This window comes from Falco rusticolus, chromosome 14, assembly GCF_015220075.1.
Source record: "Falco rusticolus isolate bFalRus1 chromosome 14, bFalRus1.pri, whole genome shotgun sequence".
NCBI classification, from domain to species: domain Eukaryota; kingdom Metazoa; phylum Chordata; class Aves; order Falconiformes; family Falconidae; genus Falco; species Falco rusticolus.
The window spans coordinates 16,327,356-16,348,451 of record NC_051200.1 but is presented as its reverse complement, the minus strand read 5'-3'; the positions used below and the strand labels follow the sequence as shown (position 1 = coordinate 16,348,451).

General features: G+C 42.5%; 1 protein-coding gene across 2 annotated transcripts in view; it reads left to right on the top strand.

Annotated features, from left to right (window-relative positions):
* Positions 1-21,096, top strand: part of FGF13 (fibroblast growth factor 13) — a 263,266-nt gene that overhangs the window by 129,578 nt on the left and 112,592 nt on the right. Inside the window, exon 2 of one of the 2 annotated variants that reach the window (XM_037407800.1) lies at positions 13,163-13,330. The exons of the other annotated variant lie outside the window; for it this stretch is intronic. Coding sequence (XP_037263697.1) covers positions 13,163-13,330 — 168 coding nt within the window. The remainder of the gene's footprint in view (positions 1-13,162; positions 13,331-21,096) is intronic. 2 annotated transcript variants of the gene reach the window in all.

The window sequence follows — 21,096 nt, the reverse complement described above, 5'->3', positions numbered from 1 at the left end:
GAATCATGGGGGCTAATATTAAAAAGTAAGTGCTTATGTGGCATACAGGGAAAGGAGCAATACAAAGACTCCTTCCACTGGTGATTAGGAACAGTACAAATACTGCTGAGCACATGGTTTGCAAAATTGAACTGTCCAAAGCGTTGCAATGCTCAGTAATGAGTGTTTGCAGGACCTACATACTTGAGCACTTGTTTTGACAGCTGCATGGGCCAAATATTCAGCTACTGCAAATTGCTCTGAAGCTTTTCTTGATTTTTTTTTTTTTCCTGTTTAACTGGAGCTGGCATGAACCCACAAGTTCCAGACATTTACAGCAACAAAGTCCTTCCCGTGTTTTAAAGTTTTTGAAACATCTTCCAGAATAAATGTATTTATTTTGAGCTGTGTAAAGACCCAGTTAGACATACATATGATAATGACATGAAATAGTGACTTGTCTCCAATATTGATGGTTTCAAAGCAGTACAAAAAGTGATTATTGTATCCCCAGAGGCAGGTCCCCAACTTCCATCTGCAGTATGCAGTGTCCTTAGTTTGAAAAGAGTGGCTTTTCCTTCTACTAAAATAAAGTCCACTTACTAAGTCCTAAACACTAGGATAGGAGCCAATTTGTAGCTCAGTATTGAAACAGTATCTTTTTCCTAAGAAAGACATTTGTCTTTGCTAACTTTGTTACAAGCTAGAGGACTGCAGTATTCACTTCATGCACTGGAATGTGAAATGTGACGATTTTTTTTCTTAGAGCTTTGCTGTGTTTGCTGCCTTGGGTTATTTTTTATGTCATTTACAGTGCTGAACACCAATGCAAGCATATTATGCAATGTAGTGTAAAATATAAATATACATAAAGGCAATAAACTCCACTATTTATTTATTTTTTTGCTTTAGCAGAACAGCCTTATTTGATCATTTTGCTTTTTGATTTCTGGAAAAGTTAATTCCAAAGTGTGTGTTGTGCATTGTGAGCGCACATTTATGTGCATTGTCGAAGTTCTTGCTGCAGAGCTGTCTCCCACGGCTGGCAGTGGACGGTAGCTGTGGAAGCTCAGGGAGCAGCAGCCACCCGAGCATGGAGGTCACTTGTAGCAACATCTGAATTTCATGCTAAGTTGCGTGGAAATGTGTGCTAGTTTGCAAAGGATTCAAAATTTATTTCCTTTCTGTGACCTTGTCACTGTGCCCTTCCCATTGGTGCCAACGTGTCACTTGGTCACGAACAACTGCGAGGTACGTTGGCCTTGGCTGGGCCACTTTGAACAGAGCAGTGATCTGCCGGGCCACAGTCATTCATCTGAGTCATTTACAGCTCGACTGAAAACCTCTTGGGTTTTTAACTCTTTTTTGCTAGTATGCAAACAGAGTATTGAAATTCCCTTTGGATCAGGCTTTACTCTAGAGTGCCGGCACTTTTGTGTTCCAGGTTGTGTGCACAGCCGCCTCGGTGCACCTGGGGCCATGCCGATGTCATTGTGCATGTACTCTAAGCTACACCACTGGCAGCTTTCTTGGTTTATCTTCCCTCACTGCTTGCACACCTGCTCAGAGAATTGAGTGGCTCTGCGGCATCGGTGCTCCTATCTGAGTGGAGGCAGCTTGAAACAGTAGGAGGAACAAGAAAATCTTGTAATGTTGTGCTTATGCAGCCTGTCTCGGTACCGTCACCAGGCTGTGCACACGTGGGGTAGGTTGGCTTCTCCGTTTTGGGGAGTCAAGAAGGTCCTGCTCATCCACTACCCACCCGCAGGGCAGGCAGAAGAAGGCTGCCAAGGCATCTCGCTCCAGAGTCCGCTTGGAGAGGGAGGAGCTGGTAGCTTCATGCTTGCTGAGGTGAAGTTGGTTCCAGTTTCTGCTGTGAGCTTCTGTCTGTTCAAGCTGGAATAAATGGGCAGTGAAAATCCTCCTCGTGTGCTCCCTGATCTGTCAGGTCAGTGTCATTAGCCAAGTCACTGTTCGCAGCAAGGTAGCAAAATCCTTCCTGCTGTCTGTGACCCAGCGCTGATCACCTCTCGCCTTGTCTTTCATATGGTCTAGCAGCTGTCTCAACGAATTGAAAGATACCACTTTAAACATAAAATAAAAATAAAACAGTTAAGGTCACGCTTATGAAAATTATTGTAATTCGGGTACAGTTAGGCTGCTAGTACACTGCGAATGTGCTGCCCGTTATGTGGAAGTACCATGATACAGTACACGAGAAAGTTGCTTGGTAGCTGAGAATGATCTCAATATACGGAACATGCAGCTGGACGCTACATGCGTGATCATTAAGGTGGACAGTAACAGGAAAACTGGTAGTTTAATCTGCTAATTTGGCTTGGTGCTGATTAAATTGTAACAGTGAAAAGCGAAAGCCCTCTGTGTATATGCAGCAAGTGCATTGTAGCTACGCTGCGTAACAGTGATAGCATAATTGCACATAGGTTTATGTAATGTCCAAAGGGATTTAGATAAGTGTAGAGAGGGGAAAAAATGTTTTCAAGTACAGTTGCTAAAACCTGTGTCAAGTGAAGGCTTCTGAAACGTGGTCCTTTTGTTTTCAGGGAAAGGGGGGTAGGAAACGCAGTATTGTGAGTATTGTCGTACACCACTCTCAATCGATGTGCTGTTCAAGTGGATATAATGATTTAACACTTCATGGGCCAGATGGAGAGGGAAAAAAAAAAAAAGCTGGCTAATTGTCAAATTAGTTGAGATGCATTATTCAGTCATAGTGCTGGCAACCTGGGTGGTTGAGAGTTGCTGGCTGGGGAAGGCTGTTCCAGCAGTGGCCTCTGCAGTAGGTAATACACTGGTAAGTGGAAACGACAGCGTAGGCAGAGGTTTCTCTTGGCCATTGAGACCACACTTGAATAGTATTTTTCAGGTGCTGGAACTTGCTGGAAAGACTTTTAGGGTTGCAGAAGTTGCTTGTGGATGAAGGCAAATTTAACTAAAGCTTTAGTCCAAGAAAAGACTATGACAAAATGTTGCAGCCTTTCACTGTTTTAAAAATGAAATGTTTTGTGTATGTGTGTGTCTGTATGTACAGAGACCTAGGTTGTATAAGCTTGATCTTTACCTTGTCGAAAATAACTTCCACCCTTAAAATGAAGAGGAACGTTAATTTCAGGTTAAATTAGATCTTTTCTTTTCTGGAAGGATTCTTCTGCTGTTCAGCAGCAGCTGTGTACATAGTTCTGGTCGGAGCCCCTGGCTGCTTCAGGCAGCGCTGCCAACCCAGCGCAGCGTACAGGGCTCTGCCGCTTCCCAGGGCCGTGGGAACATGCTGTGCACTCTCCGTGGCACACTGAGGTTTTTGCTCCTGCTGATTAGTTTTCTGTGCTTTGCTTTGGAAGATTTCCTCTGAGGCTGTTTCTCAGAACAGCTTTTTCTGTAATGAGTTTGAATTTTAAACCACTCCATTTCTTGCCTCCTTCCTTTTGTTAATCCCGAGTAAATGAGGCAAGTAATTCAGAGGTGTCACCTGTTCTTTCATGAATGGTGCTTCTGTTCTTATCCCCTTCTTCCTAGCAAAATGCCCAAGAGCTGCAGCAGTGAAGTGTCTCTGAAATGGTCTTAAGACTATTTATTGTACTGCTGCACATGTCCTGTTCCCAAAAGGTATGGCTGATACTTCTTTCAGATGTCCAAGAAGGATACAGTCCTTTATTTGATGATTTTGTTGCCTTTTACAGGCTGCTATTCCTTGTTTTGCTTTTCCAAGATGATTCTGATTTCTATTAGTTCTTTTTTTGTGTGTTTTTGTTTTTCTTTTGTCTCCAACACAGGGAAGTTTGTCTCCTTTTGTAGCCCTACTGTTGTCAATAGATGCCCTATAAATAGGAAGAAGAAAGCTATAGGCATTCCCACTTCTCTTGACTTCCTCCGTCATTTGAAACTATTCTCCTAGCTCTGAATAGAGCTAGATTAATAATTAAATTCTTATTAAAGTTATGTTGCACAAGAGCAATCTAATATTTCATAAGCAGTGAAGTGTAGCTCTCCAAAGCTTGCTCAAAAAACTGTTAAGCTTCCCACCCATCCCTGGACCTTTCTAGCAAATCTCTTGCCACCTCCTCCTCTGCTTGCCTGATTTTTACCACACTACAAGGATATTATCTTAGAAACAGCAACATTCCTTGCTTTCTCAGTGGAGGGAAACATAAGTTCTGTGGTACGTTGTGTGGCTCTGAGATATTCTCTGCATTGAGCTGGTCAGAGTGGGTTTCGTGGTAGATAGGGGTGGGTGAGGAGTGTGAGGAAGCTCTTGTTTCCATCCAGGATTGCCTTCCATCTCCTCCTGTCATCCACAGGGCTTCCTTCCTTGCATCTTTGGAGCAGAAAGAGGAGTGGTTGATTCACAAGCTGTGTGCTAGTGCATTAGGTGACAGCCAGAACTTGATCTGCAGGTGCAACATCTTTTGGTGCCTGTGCGATTTGGAAGGGTTATTTTCTGAAGCCGGCCAAGCAGGTCCTGCCATTTTGGTATCCTCCCTTGAGCCAGCCCCTACTTCTCCACGAAGTGTCTTCAGTAACACAGGTGTGCTTACAGCTCTGTCTGTGTGCCTGCTGCTCTTGATATGCACACTCCAGGAAAATGAACAGTACACTGAAAATTACTATCTTTTCTGCTGTGGTGCATGGGGAAACCCACCTGTTTGGAAAGCAGCCAGCTTGCATTTATTTTAGCAGACGGGAAAAGCAGAAAGCCACTCAGAGTGGCAATATTTATTCATTCAGAGGCAAATACACAAATGGTGAACTGAGCTGCAGAGTTAAGTAAGAGTGGGCACAGGTTATGCATAGCAAAACCGCAGATCCTGGTGGCTGGGAAGTGAAAGGCAGTGGGTCTGCACAATGGAGAGTAAATTGTGGATGTTACTTAGCCCTTGGTGAGCAGCAGCGTGGCTCTCCTCTTTATCACAGCACAGATGCAGAAGGTGGATGGCACTGCCTAGCAGCATCTGGAGAGGAAAATGCAGTTCTTTCAAACCACGCTCATAGAATCATAGAATCGTTTAGGTTGGAAAAGACCCTTGAGATCATTGAGTCGAACCGTTAACCCAGCACTGCCAAGTCCACCACTAAACCATGTCCCTAAGTGCCACATCTACACGTCTTTTAAATCCCTACAGGGACAGGGACTGAACTGCTTTCCCTGGGCAGCCTGTTCCAATGCTTGACAATCCCCTCGGTGAAGAATTTTTTCCTAATATCCAATCTAAACCAGGCTGAGAACCAGGTATTGATCTGCTGGCTCTTCCTCTTTCTTCCCTCATCATTCCCTGCAACTGGAAGAATGGAGAAGAACACGAACTTGTGCTCCTGATCCCTTAACCAGTCATCCCAAGACCCTGAAGTCTCTTCTGATTGCCCTTGGACGACTTGTTGCAACGTCATTGCTGAAAAATCAGCAACAGATAATAATCAGGGGCCGTACCAGGGTGGGAAGCTTTCTCTTCACATCTTTAGCCCAGGCTCCAGGGAGGCAGCAGGCTGCCCTGAGAAGTGGGTCTGCTCTGCATGTTGGGCCTTCTGCTCCCTTCATTGCATGTGGGCACGTAAGGTCACGGTTATAGGCAGCTGCGTCACTGAATAGTGGCCAGATTAGAGTTAATCAAAGGCTGTTTGGTAGAGATGAGCTCCCAGAACAGCTAGGAAATAAGGCTATGTGCAGAAATGTTAGCGTCCTTTCCACTGGGGAAAGAGGACATGCATTCTTAGCAGAATTAATCAACAAATTTTTGATGTTGGATGTCATTGTTTTTATTATGCACAAGGATCTGCATGCAGCCTTATCTTGGCTAGTCTTTTTAGAGGATAAGAGCCTATTACTGCTAGCAGTTAATCCAATTACTCTTTTAGGTCAAGGGGGAGTGTTCTGTGCAAATATTTTTGGAAGATCTGAAAAAATTATTCTGAGTGGTTGACCCAAAGACAGCATATTTCAGAATTTTTCAACAGATCAAAAAGTTTAGAAATTCCTACGCATATTGAAAGAAACATGTTCAAAAGGGCTGTGGGCTTTCAATTTTGATTGCAAAAACATGTTCAAAAGGGCTGCAGGCTTTCAATTTTGATTGCAAAAGTAGAGTTGCTTATTTTAAAAATGAAGATATTTCACAATGGAAAGTAGTTTCAAATCAGAAATAAAAACACTATCTAAAATCATCAGTGAAATCTTTGGTGTGCGGGTGAAGGCAGGATATTGCAAACCTTAAGAATTAACTCAGAATGAAATGTTTTGCCTAAAGCAGGTTTTAACTGCATCATTTGGGCTCGTATTGTTCTTGATTCTCTAATAAGGATTTTGTTGAGTGTATAGGAAGGGACTGTGCAATAACTACCAACGATCCATCTAAGGCAGGGAGGAGCACTGTCTGGGAAAGCAGAATCCACCTGTGGATGAAACGGAACAGATATAAGTGGAGTTTGTTCCTATTTTATTGTGGGGGAAGGTGTCACACTTGATGAGCCAGATTGGATGTTCTGTTTTGCACATGCTTGACCAAGCCCTTGGGAGTAGGACTGAGGGACTCCATCTCCTCCTGCAGCCTTTTGCAGAAGGGGTTTCTGTTCACTGCTTCATTTCCATCTGGGAATGAGGCCCCCAAGTAGGTTTAGGATTTGGCAGAAACCTTTAGGGGTCCTTATGCTGCAGCCTCTGCTGTGACTGCAGCAGTTTGAGGCTGTTTGGATGAGATTCAAGCTGGCGTGGTTGGCTGCAGCTGCTGCTGGGGTAACAAAAACAGATACAACAAACAAAACCGATATTTGATGTGGGATGGGGAATCTTCCCCAGGGGCTGGGTGCATGCTGATGTCCAGGCTGCTGCTGGCTATAGAAATGTTTGGGAATCTCTGCCTTACATGGCAATCACAGCAGGAGTTGGATAATACCACAAGGATTATTACTTGGACATCAATGATGAATTTTAAATATTCCTGTGACATTTATGCCATAAATAGGGTTTTATTCTCCCTCTTCCACCAGACACAGAAAAGAGCTCTTAGATCATACACTGTTGAATCCCAAAAGCCTCAACCTCTAATAAGCAACTGCAATCTAATTTAGATCAGCAGTTTGAAAAATCATTAGTTCTAGTAGTAAAAGCCCTCTGCTGGGCAAGGGGTTTGCTTCCCCAAGACTCTAAGTATCTGAGCTCTTAGAGACAGCTATTGCCCATCTCAAAATTTATGGTCTATTCATGCACACCATAAAACTGTCCTTTTAATATCAGTTCAAAAATAAGCACAGAGAAAGAGTTGCCATGGAGGAAATTTATGGTATTAGTTTGAGAACAAAAGACTAGGCATTGCTTGCCAGTAAGAGGAGTGAACGAGTTGTGCTGCTGTGTCGCTGGCAGGCTGTCATCTGTCACGGACCCTGTCCAGCAGCAGCCTCCAGATGTAACGAGAGTTCATTTTGAGCAGAATTTTAATTTTGAAATATCATGTAAAGAAACTCAAGGTAAAAGTTGTGTCTTCCACAAGGCATTTTTGCTGGTTTGGTTTTTAACTTTGAATGACCTAGTGGATTTCTAGTGCGATGCCTGGTTTTGATAGTGTACTGGGGAGAAAGGAGTGGGGCAATAGGAGGCACTCCAGCAACAGCTTGTTGTAAATAAGAATTAGAGAATTTGACTGTGTGTGTTCCCTGTGATATCTGTCTTCATTGTGAAAACTGCAAGTCAGGGTCAACCAGGCTTCAGAGCTGCCAGCACACAGATGCAAGCCTGAAAGTAAGGCTTCTGGGTGACGCAGAAGTGCCAGGACTGTTCGGTAAGAATACTTCGTCAAGATTTTGGCAAAGCTGGATAGGGAGATGGTATGGATAGACTGTGTTGCCATTAAGGGGGTTTGAGCGTATCACAACTCCAGAACAGATTTTTTTTTTTTAATTAGCTTGTAAATCTTTTTGTGCCCTGAGTTCATTATGTTGTTCAGGTAGTGAACAAAAATCACACCTTCAACTGAAATAAACTGGGGAGAAAACAAAGCAGTAACAAAAATAAGCAAAAAAAAGTTACTATGTGTATACCTGAGAGCTTTGCATCAGCTGCTTCAACTGGAAAATGTTATTAGAGAAAAATACCCAACTTTCCTACCCATTCCCCGTCCTGCAGACAGTCACTTAAAGCAAGTTATTTTGGACAGGGTTTTTTTAGATTTGTTCCTGTAAGGAGCTGAAAGCAGCTTGATACCCAATGTTTTCCCTAAAAAGAAAAAAAAATAAATATCCTACATATCTGTAAACAGCCTCAGGGTCCTGGGTAACTTCACTCATGACCTTTCATTCCTTCTTGTGGGTGGAAGAGGCAAAGGGTGAAGGAGGTGCTCAGTGAGCATCGCAGTGTTGTTTCATAGCACAGCCTGGCAGGCTACAGAGGTGAGGCATGTACTGCTGGTCTTACTTTTCTGAAAGTTGTTATTGGGGGAATGTTTCTTTTACAGTTTGCTCCCTTGTGCCAAAGAGAGGGGATTTTCTTCACTTTGTGGATGCATGATCTAAGAGGCACTCTAATGCTCTTCATGGCTTGAAGATCTAGTGTAGGGCTATGACTTTAGTCCTTCCAAAATGCCAGAAAAACTAAGTTATTGCAAGTATAAGTATCCTGGGGCTTGCAGCATGTGAAACTAACCAGACTAAAAAAAGTAAGGGAACTGAAGGAAGAGGAAGGAAATTCATGTTTCGGGTAATGACCTGAAAGGTCATTCAAGGAGGGAATGGATCCGTGGAAGTATAAAATTTTTGTGTTAAATTGTGTCATGTATTCAAGAACAACAGTCTAACAGGAACATGAGGTTTCCTTTTGCCTGGATATCAATACATGTTTACCCTATAGTTGCTACAGTCTTTAGCTGGCAGAGCTGAGGTCTCATCACGTAAAACCAGGCAGGAAAACGAGATGCTTCCTTACAGCTCTGAATTATATCAAAGATTATTCAGTTAGAATCTGAGCCAAGGCCTATGGACAGGGCTGATGTTGTGGTTTCTGGCAATTCTAGAAGGGACTGAAATGCAGTTGGACATAAAAGAAAGACACAAACCACCAGAGTGTTTAGCTGGTGTGTTTATATAAAGCAAACATATTGGAGTTTATCTTGAAAAGCATCCTGGTGCCGGCAGTCACCCTAAAGATCACTTTCCTCTCTCTCAGTAAGGCTTATAGGAAGAAGGAATTGTTTTGCTACTGGCTTGTTGACAGGAAGTTTTAATTATTGTTGTTAATTTTTATTTTTTGAAAAACTAAGGAATGTGCTACAGGATGATAGCAAGTTAGATGATGGCTACAGGATGATTAGCAAGTTGAACGTTTTAATGTAGGAAACATACTAGTTACGGCAGCTATTTTATGCTAACTTTTAAGCAAATTCTTCTCATGTGTACACAACTGCTGTGTTTTCAGTCTCTTTCAAATTATGAGGGGAGGGTGGGGAGAAGAAAAAATACAAATTTTTTTAGGTTTTTTTTTAAGCTATGAAGTATTCATTTATCATCTTGCAACTGAGAGTATTCAAGTTTTTTACTAGTATCTTAATGACCTGTGTCCATGACATATGAAGTCTTGTCCTAGTTTTACTCAGAGGAAGAAGGAAACACAGACCACTGAGGTGTTCTACCCATGAGGATGGGGGACAACATCAGAGTGAACAGCTGCTAAAGTGTAACGACAGAGGTATAGCCGAATATTGGTGGCTGGCAGGATGACTACACATCTGCCTTCAGGAATGTAGCCAAGGAAATGTGGATGTGCCTCAATGAAGGTTTCTTCTAACCACTCCTGAAAACAGCATCCATGTGATGGAGTGAAGCTGGGCAGCTGCCAGGCTTCTCATGGGTCTTCTGCTTCCCTTGTTGAGCTTGGTGCTGGCTTGTGATTACTACCCCAATTAGCTGATTGAAAGGTAGCTCATGTATCTGTGCATTACACAGAGGAGTGTAAGCATATCCTAGGTCCTGCAATCGGCAGAGCCTGTAATGGAGGGAACAGCTGAGTACAATGTCCTCTGCTCTACGTAGCACAGTATGTAAATAGTGCTTTGGACTTTTGTTAATTCCCTAAAATTTACCATTTCTCTTCTACTCTGGTGTATATGTGATTCTTTCATAAGTGCTTTTTTTACTCCATTGGCAAAATCATAGCAGATTCCTGGTGATATTTCTCCCTTTTCCAAAGTGCTTGTTCACAGTTGTTTAATAATGATCCTTTCGTAGTTGTGCACTGATTATTTTTAGTCATCAAAAATAGACATTATGAGGCTTTAAAGCTGTTTACATTAGATTCTGTGTTGTTGAAACTTCCTTGTGTATTAGTTCTTGGGACCCATAATTGAGGTCCTGTGACTGTGATTTCAGTGGCTCCATGAGGGTGTCTGGCTGTCATCACAGCAGGGAAAAGGATGTGTTGGGGTCAGGGGTGTTCCTGGTTTTGTAATAAATTCTCAGCCTGACTTGAGGCCGTTCATCACGTTAAGAAAAGGTTTTGGCTGTTCCCTTCAGAACACTGACATCAATTAAGTTATCCATACATCATTGCAGCATTAAGGCTTTATTAGAGCTGTGGTTCCTAGGGTTTGCTCCAGATGTCAGTGTTATGATGGTCCTCAAACCCAAGATACATTCGCACCTGCTGTCCTGGATTCTAGTAACCTGATGTGCTTTTGTTGATTTCAGCATGTTCTTCACTTATTGAAGGTGTGTAGTTCTCTTTGTGGCTTATTCACATTTAAATAAGTCTGTGTGTAGGTGGTGATACGAGTGTGTAAGTACACTGGTGAAGGACCAGTTATGTCTTCCCCACCTGTCGTTGTTAGTGAGCTTGCCTGAGCTAGGGGCGGACCTACCTAATGATGTCAAACAACTGTCAAACACTTCATGAATGGCATCAGTCCGCGGAGTTGGCTTGCTTATGCCGCATGAGCCCTCTGAGCTTGCAGAAGCTGAGAAATCCTAGCCCAGTGCCAAACAGCCCTTGTGGCTAGGTGCGCCTCTGGGTGCTCACTAGTATCTCCTCCCCTGCAGACCCTGTCTAGCAGCTGCTACCCTGATTTCTGCTTTCTTTCACTTAAGTGGCAGCCCAGCACCATCCAGCATGGAACCTTGTGGGTAATTCTCTGAATTCTCCAGTCAAACAGGACTTCTCAGGGAGAAGTCTGCCCAAAGAGGGTCAGCGAAGGCACCCGCCTTTTGCCCAAAGCTGAGTTTTTGTTAGTGGGGCAGGCTCTGCTGGGTGTCAGTCAGCTTGCTGGCAGAAGGTAGCCGTGCATTTCACTCCTCTGCTGGCTATTCGTGTTTCATGGTGCACGTTATCCTTTATCCCTGTAAATGTCAGAGGGATGCGCCGTAGGGCTCCTGCACCGTTGACGTCAGTAGCGCTGCACGCAGCTTGCTGGTGGCTTTACACAGACACCCGCAACAGCAGCTTCTGCAGAGTGTATTTTTAGAGGAGTGACCCACCTGGGCTGTTGGTCTTTGGCTTATCTTGGGTGTTGACTCTTAGTGATTACTCCCAGCAACTGCCCTTCAGTCTCAGGGCTGTCAGTGTGTTTCATTCACACATACGTACCCTTCGAACACACCCAAGTAAAACTAGCGTTATTAAGGGAGCAATTAAATGGCAACCCAGACCTTGTACTCCATTGACCCACTGCTCTTTTTTGAACCACTTGTGCTTTCCTATTAGCTCATGCATCCTTTTTAATGACACTTTATATGGATTATTAGTGAGTGTTACTGACACTGCGAGTAGTCTAATGAAGCAACAAGAGCCATGGTGCAAAGTGTCTCCTGTGGATTAATGAGGTCTTGAAGGAAGGTGACTGCCCACTGTGAAAAGAAAGACTATCAAGTTGAATCGCTTACTTATCACCTAGATATGACTCTTACTAGTACCATCCTTGATAACAGAGAAAAAAAATCAAGTTCATAAAAATGCAAGAGGAAAATATTTGTTTGAAGGGATCCATGCTTAAATCTGACAGTTTTAAAAAATGGTTATATGCGGGCAGATATTTAGGAAACAGTTAAATTGTTTGAATTAATGGACAACACTTCTGCTCATGCATCTGTAGTTTTAGACTAGCCTATCAGTAGTTAACTTCGCTGATTGTCGGAATTTTACTTTTACGGAGGTTTTTTGGGTTTGGGTTTTTTTTTTCATAGGGTTGGAGAATCTTGGCTTGCTTTTGGCTGCAGTTTTATATCTCTGCATCACACTATAAATAACTAGTAGTGGTTAGAGACTGCCTTTTGAAAGAGAGTTTAATTTTTGTTCTTGAGAGATGATCTGTGCCTTAAAGCTGTAAGCTAAGGAATCTCACTATCTCTGCTATTAAGGCTTCATTTTTTAGAGGGTGGAAAAGCATTTCAATTCTCTCTGGTAATGTGATACTTCAAGGTAGCTGGAGCTTTTTGTGTGCTATATATTTTATCTTTTTACCATTTAATAGTCTGACCCCATTCAGAAAACATTTCAGACTGCATATCATTTATATTATTAACGGCAGTATTGATTTATAAGATCAACTTTAAAAAATGACTTGCTGTTTTACAAGAAAACCATCAAAAGGATTAATGTGCTTTCTCCTTGTACATCTACTCTTCTATCCATTGAAAATGATGATCAGGTTAAATGTCATTGGATTATCATCCTTGCTGTAAGGAACTGTGTGTAATTATATATTCTGATAAAGGCATGTTCTTATTACTTTGGGGAAAAGATACACTGATGTTGCATTACCTCCAGATGTGGAATGATTACTCCCTGATGTTAACGTAGAGATTGCCTATGGATAGGCAATAAAAGCATGCTTTGTTTGCTTTTTTTTCTTAATCTGCATGCAGAATAGATATAGGTGCTATAGGAGATTAAAGCAAAGACATTGGAGAGAACCTTGTTGCTTTTTGGAGCAGGGTGTTATTCTACTATTTATTAAAGTTGCATGAAACAATATAAAGTGCTGATGTTTATGAGAAGCATTGTTTATATAAGTAAATGTTTTCCTCACCCCTCTACCACCATGACTCAGATGCTTTACACTTTAAATTTTATCTTCCTTGCTATAAACATTTCCCCTCCTTTCTTTCCCCCACCCTGACATTATGTAGTTGATTTAATTCTCTAGATTGCTTTCCTCAAGCTCTAACTTGAGTTCATTTTGTTATGTGGTGACCACAGTTATGGATGACGCTCCCCCTGGCACACAGGAGTACATTATGTTACGGCAAGATTCGATCCAATCTGCGGAATTAAAGAAAAAAGAGTCCCCTTTTCGTGCTAAGTGTCACGAAATCTTCTGCTGCCCACTGAAGCAAGTGCACCTCAAAGAGAACACAGAGCCGGAAGGTTTGTGGCACTATGGATCCATGTTCTGTTTGTTTTTATTATTTTTATTTTTCTATGTATGTCCCTAGAGTGTGCTGTGTGTTTTCCAGCCTGTGTCAGTGTAGTGCAACTGATGCAGGAAGCGTGATGCACTCCATATCCCCCTTTGCTTGCCTGTTAGTGTCTGATTCGGCTATCACGGGACACTAGAATATAATCCGCGTACGGTGGTGTTCTAGGCGGGAAGCAAAGTGACGCTGCTTTTTCTTAAATAAAGTTTTTGTTTCAGCACTCATCATTACACACTGCCTTTTTTTGGCTGCCAAAAGTTGCTTGCTACCTAAACGGCATCGATGCCTAGTTGGTTCTTTCCAGTAACATTTCTGAAGCTGCACTCTGCTGAAAATATGGCACTTAGACTCAGATTCGGCTTGTCCCCAACTCCTTTCACTCCATAAGGCTTCTGCATAGCGCTAGAGAATGCTCATGACAGCTATACTTAAGTGAATCAGGGTGAAGTTTGTATGTAATGCACGCCTGGTTGCATTTTGGAAAATGAAATGCATGCAGAGCAGAAAAAAATAAGTAGAATGTTTTCTTTTTCAGATAAAGCAAAGGTATGGTCTCTTCTAATGCTGTGTTTACTAATATGGAATTACTAAAGAGGTATCTGTAACTTGTTCATCTAGTGTACATAAGATTAAGCTATTTTAAATAATTTTTAAAAATATATTCTCTTACTGTTCCATATGTTTTGCATTACTGCCTTATATTCCACATGGTAAGCCTTCTACTTTTTGCATAAGCTCCAGTATCTGCCAAGACAAATAATGCTACTGCTGGTAGATGTATTTTAAGATGAAATATTGAGGGCTGGATTCCGCCACAACTGAGTCTGCAGGAATGGCAAAGCGAGCAGGTTGGAGTCCTTCCTCACAAATCACTTGTATTATTCTCCCTGTAATGATGGGCGTCAATTGCTGAGCTGTCACTGTTAGCCCAAAATATTTCAATCAATTGCTTTCTCCTGTTACATACCCCAGATTTTGCATGAATGTTCTTTGTACCACTTCTGGGAAATCTATGTGTTTTTAAGTAAATTTTTTTAATTAAAATAGCATTTTTTTTTTCCTCATCTTACCAGAAACATTGTCTGATGCAAACACTGGTTTAAGGTGTGAGGAGAGGGGTTTTTTTGTTTCAGTGATGATATAACTGAATATTAAAACTGGGGTTTTGAAAGCAGGAAGCCTAATTCTCAGTTCTGGGGCGGACTTGATAGGAGTTGTGATTTCATGATTCTGAACTCAGTAAACATGAAGGAAAGATGAATCCCGTAGCACTCTTCTGGATTAGAAAATGCAATGAATTTCCTATCTTCTGTCAGGGTTTGTGTTGTTCGTGAGTAAATCGTGAGCCCAGAATTGTTCATGTCCAGCTCTTCTCGGAAAATGATGACAGCTGAGCTACTAGAGGTGCTTAGCATCCTCGGCAAGTGATACTTGGTGAAACAAAAGTTTCTGTGTGACCCATAAAAAGAAGGGCCCTAAACTTGGCACCATTGACTCACATGCTGTATTTCAATTTTTTCTTGTGCTCGTGTAACTCCAGCAGAAGCTGATGGTTATTTCAGCAGAACTTAAACTGGGAGCTGGATTTCTGTTGGGGACTAGCTCTTAGCTAGGTCTGATCATTTTCAGTGACTAAATCAACAATGTACACACTAATGGCATGTTTAAGAGGAACGCAGGAAGCGGAGGTGTGCTGGGCCTTTCTTCTCCAGAGCTCGAGTGTCCTGGGGGCATCATTTGTCTCAATGTTGAGGAACTCAGGATCTGCTGGGAGAAGCTTGCAAGGTGCAGGCTGTAACTGAAGACCGGGGGAGCATCAGTTCTGCTGTGTTGTCACCTGGAAGCCAACAGTTGCTCTTAGCTTCTTCATAAATCTACATCCTGTCTCTCTCCAGCGACAGCTGTGTTACTCCTTCCTCTGTGGCATATGGTATTGTTAATCAATCTTACTGAAAATGTTTGGTTCTAAGAGCAAAGCTTTTCATCTTTTATTGCCGTATACAAGGATGAATGTCTCTTTCGTTTCCTGTTTTTATCCCTCCTCCTCTCCTCCAGGAATTTTGCATTGCTGGACAGGGCATAGGAAGCTATGGACATATTGACTTGTCCCACAACCATCTGAGTTGATGGGGATTCATAGGGGTATCAATCTTTATTGTTGCGTGACTTCTATATGTGTTTCTGTGAAAGATGTTGCCTCCAGCATGAGAGGGAAAATACATGTTCAGGAATCCTTTTAGCCTCTCTTGCAGCTTAAATTGCCTGGGCTGCATTGATCTTTTTCTTCAAAAATCTCTGATTTTGCCTGGCAATGGTGTTTGACCCACTGAAAGACTGATGTGTATCATCCTCAGGTGTTTGTTTGCATGAAGCTTGAAAAATAAATGATCTGAACTGTGCTTTCCATGCAAACACTGAACCAGTCCGTTGGAGTTGATGGAGTGGCTGAAACAAGCCCTACCTGAATACCTTCTAATTGAGCCCAGCCATTAACAGCTCAATTGTGCTCTGAGGATGAACGAAAAGAAATGTTTAAACTTGTTCCTATAGCATAATTTACACATTTTTGAAGGTATTGGAAAGTATGGCAACTAAGAAGCTATTAGGAAAACTGAGTAAAAAGTCATGATGGAAGTTTTATGGAAAACTGCAGGCTTGAAAGGCTCTGCAGAGAGGATAAAAATGCACCTTTGTATCTGCTGAGTAATAACATGGGAACACATAGTAAATCCTGCATGTTTCTAACTTTGCAACTCTTTGCCTAACTATTTTATTTAGGTGATGGATTTCTTCTCTGCGCTTTTTAACTACTTTCATACAGGGTTAATGCTTGGGGACCCTCATTTATCACTTCAGGATTTGAACCCCCTAGGCATGTATGATGATACCAGGTAAAAGATTTTCCTGGCTTTTTGTGGGTTTTTCTGGGGAACGTTGTACTATCTGCTGAAAGGCTTCAATACCACCTGGCTCTGGTATCCAAACCAGGTGGCCTATCATTTCTCGTATCTCAGGCCTGTTTCTAAAAGCAAAAGAAGGAACAAGAAAATTAGGTCCGTGTTTCCTAAATTAACCTTTCTTGCTTTCTTGTTCTTTTCCCTGACACCCTACCAGCCTCCTTGTAATGTCATCATTTTTCACGGCACCGGTATACCTCAAATACACCTTAGCAGAATAGATCCAGGGCCAGTACATTTGATATCAGACTGAAGGACAGATAGAAGGTCCTTGGTCCAGTAACTATAGCAAGGAGAGTTGTTTTTTTTAAAAAAAAAGGTGCTAGATGTAGAAGGAAAGAGGAGAACAGTAGGAAATCACAATATTATTATCTTCCCAAAATGTGGAAAATTCCATTTGGGTCTAGTGCCAGCTGGGTCTGTCAGTCTGGATAGCAGTTCAGATAGGATGTTGCCTTTCCTAATGCTATGGGAAACTTTGGACTAAGTTAAAAGATGAGCTTCTGCTTGGTTCTGCATCGTTCTAGCTTTGATTTGTCGAAGTCATTCTACAGTTTACAATGTTGTGGATCTCTCAAATGCAATAAAACAAGCAGACCTGACATCCTTACCTGGATGCTAGGTCCTGTGGGCATTGAGCATTGTTTACAATTACATCCAAGCAGCAGCAAAACACAGAGTGTTTTTATAGTTTCCCTCAAGCCAGGAATACACTGCTAGCAGGAGAAGGGCCATCTGAAATACATTTTCATAGAATCATAGAATCATTTAGGCTGGAAAAGACATTTAAGATCATAGAGTCCAACCATAAACCTAACACTGCCAAGTCCAGGACTAAACCATGTCCCCCAGGTGCCACATCTATGTGTCATTTAAATACCCCTAGGGATGGTGACTCAGCTGCTTCCCTGGGCAGCCTGTTCCAGTGCCTGATGACCCTTTCAGTGAAGAAATTTTTCCTAATATCCAATCTAAATTTGTTCTCTTAAGTAGTTTAAACATAAGCTGTTGCTCTCTGTATAAAACATGGTTATATAAAAAGAAGCCTACTCCTGGAAAAGTAATTTGAGTTGTATTATTACATCCAGAGGAGGGAATATAATGAGAGAAATGTTTTTTTAAAAATACCCATTGGTAGTCACAGTCACATAATCAAGAGTCTTGGCCTCTTGCCCACAGTTCTGTTTTCATGTGGGATTTTTTTTGTGTGGTTTTTTTTCCCCCTGCTAACATTTAGTCTCCCTCCAGGCATACATAACCTTTTTACACAGAAAAGCAGACAAGCATGGCAAAATATGTATTGGGGATGGGGAGAGGGAAATCTGGGATAGCAGCTGGTAATGAGGAAAGGCAGTTTTCCTCAACCAACAGGAAATCTGATTAGATAGAAAATGTTAAGGATGGTAATAGGAAACAAGCAGCTTTGCGGTTGCCCTTGACAATGGCTTGTTATCTGCTTCCCTAGCAATGGATGACTGGCAGAGCCAGTCCCGGGGGCGAGGAAAAGGTAGGACATTTAAGCACATTATGTGGGAGGCTGGTTCTTCCACCTACTCCATGTGCACACATGATTTTGTCACCAGCAAAAATTCAAGGCCTTTATGTTGTCATACTGAATGTCCTTTTGGTGCTCCAAGCACCGTGTCACCACTGATAGTACTGTTACTTGGCACTCTAATTATACACTTTTTTCCTAGACCAAATCAGTCTCATTAGCCTGGGTCCCTCATTTAATTATGTTAATGCATGTGCATTCTGCATTTCATGGGAGAGAAAGAAAGAAGGGGGAGGAGAACCTGTATTTGAAATTGTGGAGAACTGTGAGAATTTTTTTAAACTTTACATGTTGTTCAGAACTGAAAAACACTTTGTATTCCAGTGGAGAATAATAGAGATGAGCTGTGTGAAACCTAAGCCACCTGTGCCGGTTGTGTCTTAGATGTTCAGACCCAGCACACTTGGCTGTGAGACACCAGCAAGGAGGTTCAGCATCTATGCTGTGGGTCCATTCAACCTCAGATTTGATCTGGACCAACAGCTGCCTGAAAGGAACGCACTGGGTCACTGAACACAGGCTCCTATGAAGTTACGTGATCCTATTTAGAAATGTTATTAAGGTTATGATCCCTTGATACTAAATTAATCACACTTTGTAATCTCCCATGATGTTTTTCATCATGTCTTCTGCTTTCAGTGGAGGTGAAGAGTGAAGACTTGATACCCCATTTTCCAAGGCTCTTGCCAAAAGGAGTAATTTACCCTTTTCTGCTGCAGCCTAACTGTCTGGTCTGGAGCAGTTCATCCCAAGGAGGGAAGAGCAGGCAGTCTGCTTTTGCCTGGTGTTGCCCGCAGCCCTCAGTGCTCTCATCATCACCCTTTGCCTCAGCAAAACCTTGCTCTTGACTTGGCTTTTGCCTGCACATCTTCGGTCCTCCTGAGGAGAACCTGAAGCTTTTGTCTTGCCCTGCTCCTGAGTCCTGGTACTGGCAAGGAGCAGCAATGAGCAATGCCTGAGCCTTGTCCAAGACTAAATGAAAATAAGCTCTAAATCCTGTCTGTCTAGATACACATGGGGTTGCTGCACCTATAGGACCATATCTGTAGTTGAAGGATGATCTAAAGGACCACATAAGCCAAAGGTCTGAAGCTACCACTGTTACGGTGGGTTTTTTTCGGCCCCAAAGAGGAACAAACTTTGACTTGAGTGATTAAATGATAACCTTCTATTTCAGGGCATTGGGAGGCAGTGTTGACAACTGCACTCTTACTTTCTTCAGATGCTTAGTACATAAAGCAGAATAGCTCAGTCCTGTAAGTGGCTGAGCCCTCTTGCCCTGATCCTCCAAAGCCTTTAAGCACACGATTAACTTTAAACATGTGAATGCTCCCAGCAGAGGCACAGGGTTGGGATGTGTTTAATGGGCTTACCTGAACGCAGTTTGGGCCTGGCTCGGGTTCAGGCTCAGACAGTGCAAATCCAGAATAATTCCACAAAAATCCAAGATTTACTCAATATTTACTTCTCTGCAAATGAGATCAGAACCCCCTCTTAGTTTAGTTTGTTTTCTTCTTCTCACACTCCGTTAGGAGTGTATATGGTCCTTACTGTCACAATGATTCATGATGGAACATGCACATCCCTGTGCAGTAGGGAAATACAATGTTTCCCATTATAAAGAGGGATGTGAAGGACTTGATTCTCAAACTGTTTGGGCATCTCAGCAGCATTTAGTAACGACAAAACTGCCTATTGAATCAGCGGAGCGCTAGGTACTTAACTATTACCTTTGAAAGAGTCTGGGGTGTGACACTTGTAGCCATGCAGAAACATGGCAGAGTTGGGAATTCCAACATTTTTCCATGGGCTTAAACTTAGAACCTGAGGGTTTTGTCTTTCTCTTCAGCAGTGGCTCTGCGGCAGCCTGTGCCAGCTGAATTGCTGGCTGCCTCCAGCTCGCCCTTCCTCTCACCTCCTGCTGCGTGCTTGTGCATTGACTCGTGCTTCAGCGAGCCCCCCTACCAAACGCTGCCTTTTCCCACCGTGTGGCTCAGCACTGGTGAGCCCAGTGCCAGCTGTGGCAGGAGGGGTGGGGTGGCACAGTGAGAAACAGAGGACAGGGGGACAGGAGCAGCCTGCGTTAGCATGTAAGGCATGAATGGCGACAGGTTACTGGGCTGCTGTTTCAGCTTTACCCTGAACTGTCGCGCTTTACTGTCTCTTACTTACTTACTTTTCACCAGGTACTTGGCTCTACGCTTGGTGTCTACACGTCCAGTTGTGTGCTGCCTTATAAAACCCACCTCTTTTTACGGTGGCTGGACATGATTTAAACTATACAGTGAACCAGCACCTTATTAAGTCCCGAGCAGGAAGCATCTAATTTTGGATAAAACATTTCTATCAACAGGCACTACCATGATTACAAAGTGTATACTGAGGAAGGCATCTGAGCGTTGAAGAAAAGTCACTGAATGTAGCATTTCACGTGGCCTGCATATCTCTGATTTTCCTGCGTACCTATGTACCTGCCACCTCAAGGACAAAGTGTGAGAGCTTTCCTTAGGACTTTGCTTATCTCCTGAGAGGCTTGGACATCACTGTGTTATACACACCTGTGATTCCTGCATCCTATTGATTTGCCTTTCTGATTCCTTTAAACTAACACACCTCCCAGGTTATTCCTACCTACTTAAAAAATAGACTTTTTCAAAGGTCTGTGGCTTTTGCTGTCAGCTGAACGTGACCTGAAATAAGGTTTACAGCTGGAAGATCCTTCTCCTTGTGTATATACACACCTCTTAGTCCAGGAAACAGTGTGCGCACCTTAGTCTGTTTGTCAGTCTCAAATCTTTAGAATAACGTGACTGGAGGAAATTGAGATAAAATACAAGGGATAAAGGTAGCCTAGGCACCCTCATACTAATAGAAGGCATTCAAACTTAACAGTGCCACTGCTCTTCCCAGGCTGCGGCTCAGGCTAGCAGCTCACAAAGGAGGAATTCATCTGGTGTCTGGCATTGATGGACCAGTGGTCACTTCTTACCCAGCAGTCTTCAGCGAAGCTGATACTGAAGTCATAGTTTCTGCAGACTATGTCCTTTGATCACACCTACTGTTACGAAGTACCTTTGTGTGTACCCCCGTTACTGAATCCCTGGTCTCTTTTGGACTACGTTCTTTTTTTCTGCTAGACATTTTCTTTAGTGCCCAGACGTTTCCTGACCTCTCTAAAGTATGTTCAGATTTCAACCTTCTAGT